Genomic DNA, 11,331 nt, shown 5'->3' with positions numbered 1-11,331 from the left:
AAATACTCAGAAAGGCAATTTTAAGCTTGATTTTCTTCAAATTTGTCCTCAATCATAAGGAAAATGCCACAAGAACATGTTAAAAAAACAAAAACACAAATTGCATTGTAGTAGGTCTTTAACACCCAATTCTGACAGCAATGCAGGTTAGTGTCAGGTAAAGGTAATAGACCAAATTTCTTTCACAGAGTTTCGATGCCGCTATATTATTGAATAGAAGAATAACTGTACTGAAACAATTAAAATATTAGGTTACTATGTGACAAAGCTTAGAAAATTGGTGTTATTTGTGAGACAATTAATCATTTGTCAAATAACACTGTCAATGTTAAAAATATAAATAAAGGTCTTTTGTCACTTTATATTGTTATTAAAAAAAACTGAAAAAGTCAACCTTCATTGTAAAAAATATTTATATATGGAGAAACAATAATGCTTTGAGGTTGCAATTACCGTGTAACTAATTAAAATAGACAATTCATTTACTCAACAAACTTCAGTTTAACAGTATATGTCAGCCCATCACATAACCCTCATATGATTTGACATTTTTATCATTGGTTTTGACTTTTTTTTTTTTGTCACGTGGTCACTCGTTTTTACAGGAATAACTCATTTTGCAGCGGTTTTAGACCGAACAATCGCACTAATCTGCGTCTGGTGCGATGCGAGAACTGTTGTCCCCTGTCCAGCACCTTAGTATAAATGCCCAATGAAATATGTATGAGGAGAAGTGTGAATGATACGCCATATCGATGACAGCGAGCGCTTCCGCATCGTTAAAAGGGGTTCACTTGTCCTCCTGAGCTAGCAGGTGGTAGCATCCATAGACATAATGGTAGCCTCCACCACATTTCGTCGGTCCCGGGGTGCATTCAAGACACCTACGGTTCAGAAGCGTTTTTTCGCTCTGCATAAGACAGTGTCGCCAGAGCGGTGTTCCAATAAACAGGCGTTGATTCTGAAAAAAAAAAAAAAAAAATACAAAAAAAAAAAAAAGGATAGTGTCGCAAGAGCTCCTCAGCGCGTACCGGCGTTTATGAACACCGTAGAAACTCTGAACGAACACCTGCAAGTGGAAGTTTTTATTAAATTGGCCCACACATAACTGCAGAGTAGACTACAGTTTTCTTGAAGGATATTTGCCTCTAAAGCGGTGAGTTCTGCTGCCTATAGTCTCAGTTCTGACAGTCATTGCCTGAATTGAAATTGCTTTTAGAGCTTGTTACTTAGTATATCCTAAAATATATATTAGGGGTATAATTTGTTGTGATATACATCAAAATGAGAAACAATAAAACACGTGAGCAGCTGCTTTTTAAATGTTCGACTTAAGACTCTGCTCCATATCCGAAATTTTTTTTTACACTTTGGACCCTTTAAACCAAAGTACAGCTCTGCTGAAGAAAGACATAATTGTTAACGTAATTCCAATCAGAGACAGAGGATCTTTCTAACAAAAAGGTCCTCTCATTATAATATAAATGCCTGCTGAACCTAATGGTAGAGCGCAGAATATATATTTTTAAAACACTAATTATGGGTAATACCAAAAGCAAAAGAACAAATAAAAATAATTGATTTTATCTTGCTTGGTATTTCCAAGGGTTTGCTTATTATGGCCCTGAAGATGCTACATCCAAAATGATCTGTTATTGTTGATAAAGTAAATTACATTAAATAGAAACATAATATCAATAGTCCAAGTATTGTTTTAAGTTGAAAATTTTAGTTTTATTTTCACATCACACAGTTTAGAACATTATGTCATTGTCTTTCAAACTGAGGTCATGTCCCAAAAGAAATCAGCTGTGTATTTTTTATTTTTTCATATCTTTTAGTTTATTCTTGATTGTAATAATTCATCCACTTAGACTAATCCTTGCAGCAAAATCTTCATAAACTATCTATTTCTTTTCAAACAGATGATAAGAAATCAGTAGGAAATGTTCTCCTTAGCTACCACACCTTTTTACATGCACACACATGTTTATAATAAACTATTTTCACCTTCATTTTATTGAAGTGTTGTCATTTGATTATTTTAGTATGTAATTTGACTTTTTTTTACCCATCATGCAGCTCGTAAAGTCACAGGAAAATTCTTGTTTTGCACATCTGATCATCAGTACAAAATAATAATATGTAAAAATAACCTTGACTATGTTTTGCTAGTTTATTTGAACCCAGAGATGAAACTGAATGCGCTGTGATGAGGGGTAGACTGGCTCGGTTGTCACATTGCTGCCACCTGGTGGCTGTAGTGGGGAACGGCAACAAAGTAAAAAAAAATGTACACATATGAACTGCAAATCACACTGTGATATTTACAGTGTTACGCTGCAGCAATCTCTGAGTGTCAGTAATTCTGGCTGAATAGTAGGCAAATTCACTCCTGGGAAATTTCTTTTTGGTTATTTTTGCTCCCAACTTTTCTCAGTTCTTTATCTTTCTAGACTTAATGTTTAGAAAAATGTCTAATGTACCCACATATTTGAAGAGTGATAAAGACTGTAAACACAAACTGACAGGAGTGTGTGTCAAGAAAAGCATGCATCTGCAGCTGTTTTGCGATTGACAAGCATCAGGTTGACACGCAGAAACGTAAAGTGTTGCTCGGCACTATAGACGTTAAACCTGCTCTTGGATATCCAGAGCAGGTTTAACATTACCCGTCATTGCAAATCTTAGAACAGCTCTAGTGTTGTACCATAGTCAAACTCATGTCTGCTTTGTAAAACTGTTTTTTTTTCCTTTCTGCTATAGGTCATCATGGCAGTTGATATCCCTGGACTAGTATCTGTAGTCATTTTTTATGTTTGCATTCTGGCTATTGGAGTATGGGGATCTCACAAAGCCAAAAAAGTGGAGAAGACCTGCCCTGGAAGCAAGAGTGATGTTTCTATTATTGGTGGACGCAACATCAGTGTCTTAGTTGGGATTTTTACCATGACAGGTATAAAACTTTATTTCATATTTGTGTGGTTTGGGAGGGAGGCAGTCAAAGGCGGGTGCCTCGGCCATGGAACTTGCCTTTTGGGACATGGAACGTCACCTCTCTGGGAGGGAAGGAGCCTGAGCTTGTGCGAGAGGTTGAGACGTACCGTCTCGATATAGTTGGGCTCACCTCCAAACAAAGCCTGGGCTCTGAAACTGAAATGAGCTTTCTCCGTAGGGTGGCTGGGCGCTCCCTTAGAGATAGGGTGAGAAGCTCGGTCACCCGTGGAGAGCTCTGAGTAGAGCCGTTGCTTTTTCCCTTCCAGAGGAGCCAGTTGAGGTGGCTTGGCCATCTGGTCCGGATGCCTCCTGGACGCCTCCCTGGGGAGGTGTTCCGGGCATGTCCAACTGGGCGGAGGCCCCGGGGAAGACCCAGGACACGCTGGAGAGACTACAACTCTTGGCTGGCCTGGGAACGCCTTGGGGTCCCCCCAGAGGAGCTGGAGAAGGAAGTCTGGGCATCATTGCTTAGACTGCTTCCCCGGTGACCTGGTCCCTGATGAGCGGAAGAAGATGGATGGATGGATGGGTGGATGGATGGATGGGTGGGTGGGTGGATGGATGGATGGATGGATGGATGGATGGATGGATGGATGGATGGATGGATGGGTGGGTGGATGGACGGGCGGGCGGGCTGGCGGGCGGGCAGATGGATGGATGGGTGGGTGGGTGGGTGGGTGGATGGTGTATTTCCTGTTATATGACTGATAGTTTTTTTTACTCTTCTCTGTCCAGCCACATGGGTTGGTGGAGGTTATATCCTGGGAACTGCTGAAGCTGTTTATTCTCCAAATCAAGGTCTCATCTGGGCTATGGGCCCCCCTGCTTACTTTTTAAATTTCTTTTTGGGTAAGTAGCCCAAACAAATTGTTTTTTTTCCCCAAAAGGCATTTCAAGGACATTATTTTTTTACATAAAGCATTTTGTTAAACTGTTTTTTACGTAACTTCTTTTTTATGTAATCTGCTATAGTAAAATTGACCACTATGTTAAAAACTGATTTTTGTTTTTTAATAAATGTTCTTAAGCAAATTTGAATTTTTGATCAAATTTGATATTTAGTAATTGCACAAATTTAACATAGGAACTTTTTTAGGTTATGCTTCCAATAGTTGAATTACACATTAAACTCAAAGAATTGGGAATAAGATCGTACGTTGCTCAGTAGACGGTCCACTTAAGAATGTGAAGAGGGTTTTATCTTGCTACTTATTGTCTAAAGAATGTTGATGCAATGAGGGATGTTTCTTTCTGATGGTTGTGGTAAAGGATTTGCTGGTTGAAGCACGAAACACAGCAAAGACTATTCTCTAGTGTTGACACAACCTAGATATTAGCTCATTATTGTGGACGCTCATGCCTAGAGTCTTTGGTGCATTCCTGTGTTTTAACAAGCTACAACAGCTAGGAATTTGGAGAAGTGCTGTTCAAAGACAGAGTCCCAAAGCGATCTGAAAAAAAGCAGTGATTGTTAAAAACTACAGATTTTTTGAAATGTTTAACCCTTATCACAGGGACTTATGTTAAAAAGATCCAGTTTGGACTGAACAAACAAAAACAGTTTTTATGCTGTCACAGCTAAATCCGTTAAAGATTAATTTCATTCCTTGAAATGTCAAAAGATGGATTCTATCCAAAAGCGAGTTAAGCTGGTTGAGTTTGCATGCATTGAGAACCGCACTCCTCACAACCACATTGCCAAACAACACATTTCCAGTTTGGTTGATTCTAGATATGAATATGTTTGTGTCCAACATATCCTGATTTATTTTTATTTTTCACCATTTTTCTTCTAGGCGGACTGTTTTTTGCCAAACCAATGAGGTCCAAACGCTATGTGACCATGTTGGACCCGTTTCAGAATCGCTACGGCAACACGTTCACTGCAGTTCTCTTGGTTCCTGCCATTATCAGTGACATATTATGGGTATCATGCGTCCTTGCTGCGCTGGGTAACTACCTTGATGCAGTTTGTTTTACTTGGTTACTTAAAGTTTAGTCTTAATTAGTTAATAACAAAAAGCAGGAGTTAAAGGATTTGCAATTGATCTTTGTTTCAGTTTCCACAAACATATGAATAACAGTTTGTGCTAAAATGTGATCAAATTAAAGAATAGGAAAAACTTCTGAATGTGAATTAATATTATTGACATAAAACACATCTATTAGTGAACAACTTTTCCTTCTTGTTGCTCTCATGCATTACTCTTCTGTTCTTTGAAGAGGGAGTCTCTGTTTCACCTGAACACTGCGTCCGTGTTCACAAATACACGGATACTGGTGCACATGTCCTTCTCCAAGGAAATAGTCTTTCTCTATGTTTACAAAACTTTTTTTTTCTTCTATTAAAATGCTCCGAAACAGCTTTTTCTAAAATCCTGTTCAGCAAAGTGACCTATAAGATGCTGCTGCTTCTATTGGGTCCATACATCTATCTTTAATACTTTTTCATTCTGTGTGCTCCAAATTTGATTGGAAAATAAACAATTCTAATGGAAAATAAAATTTAACTAACATGTGTCTTGGTATAAAGCAGAGAATATTTGTTGAAAGGGACCTCATCAAGCGTGAGAGCAGTATTTTGAGGTAAAACATAATAACAACTAAGCATGAAAATCAAGGAAACCTGCTTTCCAATAACAAGCGCATGCTGGTATGCAGGTGACATGCTCTTCTAAATCACTTTGTCACATGTCTGTGCAGAATGCATTGAACTAAACAGGACAGAGGTGTTGTTCTTACGCAGAAATGCTGCTAGAATGACAAATGACCTCTGCAGCTTTGCAGATCTGCCCTGCATGCAGCAGTCAAACACAGTTCACAGCTTCCAGGACCACCTAAATAAACTAACTCGTCTTTAAAATGTTGCAAAGTGTGCAATGTCAGGCTAAAACCTGTGATTGTTTTTTGTCTTGCTGAAACTTTTATGAACATTTTTTTTAAATAAAATCTATAACAAATATGTGACCTGATTTGCAGGAGGGACGATGAGCGTCATTCTGGGGCTGTCGTCGACCATTTCCATCATCATCTCTGCAGCTGTCTCCATCATCTACACGTTTCTCGGGGGCCTCTACTCAGTGGCATACACTGATATCATCCAGCTTTGTTTTATCTTTGTCAGCCTGGTAAAAAGAGCAAGCACACCGTAACACTTTAACAATCAAAAACTGCAAAGAAGCAGGGGAATAAAAAAGTAACAAATATAAATCAAATTCTAAGAAGTTAGTGATGCTGATAGAAACTTTTTATTTCTGTTTCAGTGGCTCTGCATTCCGTTTTTGGTGCTTAGCCCTGCAGTTGGTTCCATCTCACAAACACTTCCTCTGAACCAGACGGTTGGACATTCCTGGGTTGGACACCTGGAGTTGGAGGATGCGGGAAAATGGGTTGACCAAATGCTGCTGATGGTAAAAGAATTTCCCCATTTCACATGAAACCCTATGAACCTTTGACTGAAGCCAATACATAAAACACGAAACTGGACAAATGATTCAAGCCCCTCATTCATGAAGCACAAGTAAATGCTGTTTGTTTTATTTAAATACATTTATTTTAAAAATATGTATCTACATTTAATTGACCTTACATAGAATGTATTTATAGTTTCAACTATAAACTCCCGTAATCCAAAATAAATAAGTTAAATTAAGGGGACATGCGCAAGACTGCATGTTCTCCACTCCCTATAATGTGCAAAATCATTCTTCAGTGAGTATTCTTTTATTAGTTGAATACTATTTTCCTGTTTGTCTTTATTTATTCTTCTTATAGTATCTTCCGCCGTTTTTCGGCTACAATTTTTCACCTATTTTAACAATTCAACTATTAAAATGTTCAGCTCTTTCGTCTAATGCCTGCTCTGACTTTTGGTCCTTCAAATCCTTCGACTTTTCGAAGAGAGAAAATTTTTGTTCGTGTTTTTCCACGTTAAAACGTACTGTGGCCTGGAATTGTTTGAACTCGGTTTCTACCAATAAGACGATACACGACGAACCTCATTTATAGAGAAAATGATTCTATGTATTTATACTGGTGTAGGCATAAGGCCAAAGAAGAATCAGCTCAGTGGATCAGTCAATGGTGCCTGCATGCAGAGGTTCTAGGTTCAAGACCAGTGTCACATCATGTGTTTTGCCTTGCCTTCTTGATAAAATTGAGTTTGACTAATTCAATTATATTTCATTACATGGAGTTGGGGCTACTCATATTTATTGGATGGAAATCCAGCCCACAATTAAATTGAGTTCATCCAATTAGTTATTTTTTTGAGTGTACGGTTTTAGATGCCACTTAAAGTTAGGGCCCTTTGCAAATTCCACAGCTATTGGATGACTGAGCCTATGTGTTCTGTAGGTTCTTGGTGGACTTTCATATCAGGCTCTGTATCAGAGAATCCTCTCTGCAGCCTCATCGGTTCAGGCTCAGATCACATGTTTTGCTGCTGCTGGAGCAGTTTTCCTTATGGGAATACCCTCAGTTGTAATTGGAATCCTGGCTGTCTCTGCAGGTATGATCTCATGCAAACGTTGTCCAAAGAATACAAACCCTTTCAGCCTTTTTCTGCTTAAATGACGTCCCCTTTTCAATCCCATCTTCTTTTGCCCCTTTCTTCAGACTGGAACCAGACAGATTATGGCTTACCCCCGCCTTTTGAGCGCGGGGATTCAGGGAAGATCCTTCCACTTGCTCTGCAACAACTGACACCCACCTGGGTCTCAGTGCTGGGCATCGGTTCTGTGGCTGCGGCCGTAATGTCCTCCATGGATTCAGCCCTGCTGTCCTCAGCATCTTTGTTTACCAAAAACATATACAAGACCACTTTGAGGAGATCGGTGTGTATTGCTTCTATTTGTCGAGCAAGAATGACTGTTTAAGTCATTTAAACACAAGTTTAATAGTGTTTGTGCTCTTGTTTTATTGTTTTTTTGTTTGGCAGGCCTCAGAGAGGGAGCTGCAGTGGGTCATCAAAGTCTCTGTGCTGATTGTGGGCTTGGCTGGGATGGGCTTGGCGTTCGGGGGCACCAGTGTGCTTGCTCTCTGGCTCATGAGCGGCGACCTCCTGTATTGCGTGATTTTCCCACAGCTGGTCTGCGTGTTGCACTTCCCCTACACCAACATCTACGGGGCTATAAGCGGCTTTCTCTCCGGTTTTCTTTTGCGCTTGCTGAGCGGCGAACCACTGCTCGCAATTCCCGCTGCACTCCTGTACCCTGGCTGGAAGGAAGAAAATGGAATTATCAGTCAACGCTTTCCTTACAGAACTGTGGCCATGCTGTCCTCCCTGATAACTATCATCATGGTGTCTTATTTGATAGAAGTGATCTTCTCTCGCCACCTAATTCCTCAGTCTTGGGACGTTCTTGGAGGGCTTCAATCCAAAAAGCAGACTGAGGAAGAAAACCAGCCCAACAACACTGATGATAGGAAGTTAACTTTTTCTACAAACCTCTGAGTTAAACCTCATTGCAGCCAAGGCACAAAACTAGATGAGAACAGCTTGGAGTTTCTTTTCTGATCTGCGGAGCCGACTGCATCCATTTAGAATCATTGAATGGAGGATTCCACACTTTCTTTAAGCGCTGTTGTTGTTTTTTTGTCTAGGTTGTGCCTCTAAAGTTAACATTTGTTGAGGAAAACGTTTTGCTGACTCAAAAGGTGAGTTTGACTTTTGTTTTGTGGGAAATCCCTCTCTGTGAGTGAAACTAATCATATTGAAGAAACTATTTGCATTTTTCTTTTTGCAGTTTATTTAAGTTGCTGCAGCAAGGAGTCACTCAACAGAATATGTGCCAGTAAGCACTCAATGTCTCTATTGGCCTTGTGTTTTTTTATTATTTTATTTTTTTTACAGAGCCTTGTGTGTATGTGAGCAATACACAATCGCTGTACAGGAAACATAACAAAAACAAGGTCCTCTGCAGTTTTTATCGCCTCCGTGTGGCTCATAAACCACTGCGGTCCGTCAGCCACTCACTGTTGTGTCTTCTTCAGCAAAAGCAAACTTTGAAACCTTGAACTTTCATATCCTTTTGCAAGATATCGTCACTAGAGGACCAGAAAAACATAGATATACAATTACAGGTTTACACAAACAGATGCCTGACAGCACAGATTGGAGCTTCTAGCTTTTTCAGGGATTGTCTTTGCTGATTGGTTTCAAAAATGGGCTTCTATTTTACTTAAAGACCCCCTCCGATCATCTTTTGATCTATTTTCAAAGCGTTCCCCAAGGTCTTTTAATAATGAATATGATGTTTTAGCCAAAGTCAACAAACCTTTCATTTTCTAGGACATAGTTTCTACAGAGCGGCAGTAGTTCATTGGAAATTTGCCTCTCAGTTGTGGGTGGGCCGATTGATGCAGAGCAACCCCGCCCCCCTTCCCTTCCTTGTTCTTGGGAGCTCAGGGTATTTTCTACGTCACAAATACAACCTTTTTCAAATGGCATTTTTGTCTGCTCCAGATTCACAGTAATTTGAAAAAGAAATACAATTTTGAGATTAATTGTTTTTAAAAGGTTTCCTCCGTCATCAGAAAAATGTCACAAGAACATGTTAAAAGCACCAAAAAGGGATTCTCATCAGAGGACGTTTTTTGTTTTTGCTTGATTTGTGAGATAAGTCAAGCAGATATGTTAGGAGCTAGTGACATCTGCAAAAAATTACGAAATGTTGAAATATTTTTAACAAAAACATATTAAGAAGTTGTATGTGTGTATTACAAAGAAAAAATCAACATTTATACTTATTTTTGTCTAAATTTCTCTATAAATGGTCTAGACATTTTTTTTAATTGTTAGTTGTGTTACTTTGTTTATTATTACCCTAATATCGCTAATCCAAAATTTAGTAAAGTAAAATAATTGAAAGTTTTGTTTTTAAATCGTATTAATGGCCAGTCGATTAGCTGCATCATGTATCCTTTTTTGTATTCGTTGATAATTTTTAAAATTCTTTTGGATAAATGATTACTTTGTTTACTATATTATTTATATCGTCTATATTCTTACTATATGCATTTATTATCGGGCACTGGTGTGTTTTGATTCCTTCTCAGAGACTGTTCAAATGTTTTTACAGTCTATGTTCCTTCTCCAGCGTTCAAGCACTATTAAACTGTAATGCGTCTTTGTAGCAGCAGAGGGCGACACTTCAGCACCTAAAAGGGTCCTCGAGGTCTTTCGTCTGGACCAATAAGTCTCAGGGAATGTGACTCCATAGTGGAGCTATTGAATACAGTCTTGTTCACACAAAAATAATACAAACGTTGAGGATGTTTTTGTGGTTTACTTTGTTTTTATATTGTAGGTACTGCACTTCAATCAGTGGCATTATTTACCTCATTAAGCCTCAAATTGACTAGCAAAACACTGTCATAAAAAGCAATGATCTGTCTGTTAGTGAAATAAAAATAATTGCATTAGTAGATTTGATTATGAAACATAAAAACAAGAAATTCCGGGTAACCTGGTGATGAAACATGCTCAGTTGAAGATTTCTGAAGTTGTACAGAAGCTCTTCTGAAACAAAGTGTAAAACGTTAATCATCTTTAGTCTGCAGACCACCAGCAGGTTGAACAATAAAAGCTCCCACACTGGGGGCTGTCTCTGCTGCTTCTGTGGGATGAAAGGAAAATGAAAGCAGAGACGATTCTTAGAAAGCTCCATTACCAGGTTTTACTTTGGGCCCTAGAGTTCACTGTTAACAAAAATGGTCTACTATAAAATGGTTTGAAGTTGCAAATTTTTTTTTTTTTTTTTTTTTTTACCTTACATTAAAAATGGCCTGATCTGATGTGTACACATATACAACAAACTTGCTTTGACTTTTACAAGACCACAAGTTCTGTTTTTTTTCACATTTTAGGTTAAAAGTGAAATTTTAGTCAGCAGTTTTCAAAGCTGAAAACAATGAAAAGTTCCACAAAAAAAAAAAAAAAAAAAAACTTCATGGGCATTCGGATGTTTTTGTATATTCTTCTGTGCACGGTAACTTTTTAAAGAATAAAGATTGGTACTCAATTGTCAAATTAAGTCAATATGTGATTTAAATACTCACAACAATATATGTTTTGAATATTGATCCTCTAGTATCTTTGTCTATTCTGATGATCCAACACAGCTGATCAGATCTAGAGGTCTAAAGGTGAGTTAAGGAAATGTGGTCTGATGAAGCAGAGAAACATACCGAACAATGATACAATCTGTTATTTCTTCTTTTTTTAGGGCTGAAATTCAACCAGGGGTAAAAAAAAAAAAATCTTTCCTTAGAAAATGTAATATAGATTTATCAAATCTATTAATCTGTAGTTTATGGTAAATTTAAAGACAA

The 11,331-nt window shown here is 38.3% G+C and overlaps 1 protein-coding gene across 2 annotated transcripts; it reads left to right on the top strand.

Annotated features, from left to right (window-relative positions):
* Nucleotides 1–362: 362 nt before the first annotated feature.
* LOC101161884 (high-affinity choline transporter 1-like) lies at nucleotides 363–11,082 on the top strand. 2 transcript variants are annotated; one of them, XR_002290417.2, is made up of 10 exons: nucleotides 363–1,156; nucleotides 2,767–2,956; nucleotides 3,733–3,846; nucleotides 4,794–4,949; nucleotides 5,977–6,125; nucleotides 6,261–6,407; nucleotides 7,354–7,507; nucleotides 7,615–7,832; nucleotides 7,937–8,655; nucleotides 8,745–11,082. XR_002290417.2 is itself a non-coding variant. In XM_011476147.3 (9 exons), exons 2-9 carry the CDS (start codon nucleotides 2,773–2,775, stop codon nucleotides 8,450–8,452), a joined length of 1,638 nt encoding a protein of 545 aa, XP_011474449.2. In that variant the 5' UTR covers nucleotides 363–1,156; nucleotides 2,767–2,772; the 3' UTR covers nucleotides 8,453–11,082. The 2 variants fall into 2 exon arrangements, 1 of the variants encoding a protein (XP_011474449.2); XM_011476147.3 differs by having other exon boundaries at nucleotides 7,937–11,082.
* The last annotated feature ends 249 nt before the right edge of the window (nucleotides 11,083–11,331 follow it).

This window comes from Oryzias latipes, chromosome 6, assembly GCF_002234675.1.
Source record: "Oryzias latipes chromosome 6, ASM223467v1".
Taxonomy (NCBI): domain Eukaryota; kingdom Metazoa; phylum Chordata; class Actinopteri; order Beloniformes; family Adrianichthyidae; genus Oryzias; species Oryzias latipes.
Note: the sequence above shows the minus strand (reverse complement) of the source record. Positions and strands in the feature narration are given on the sequence as shown.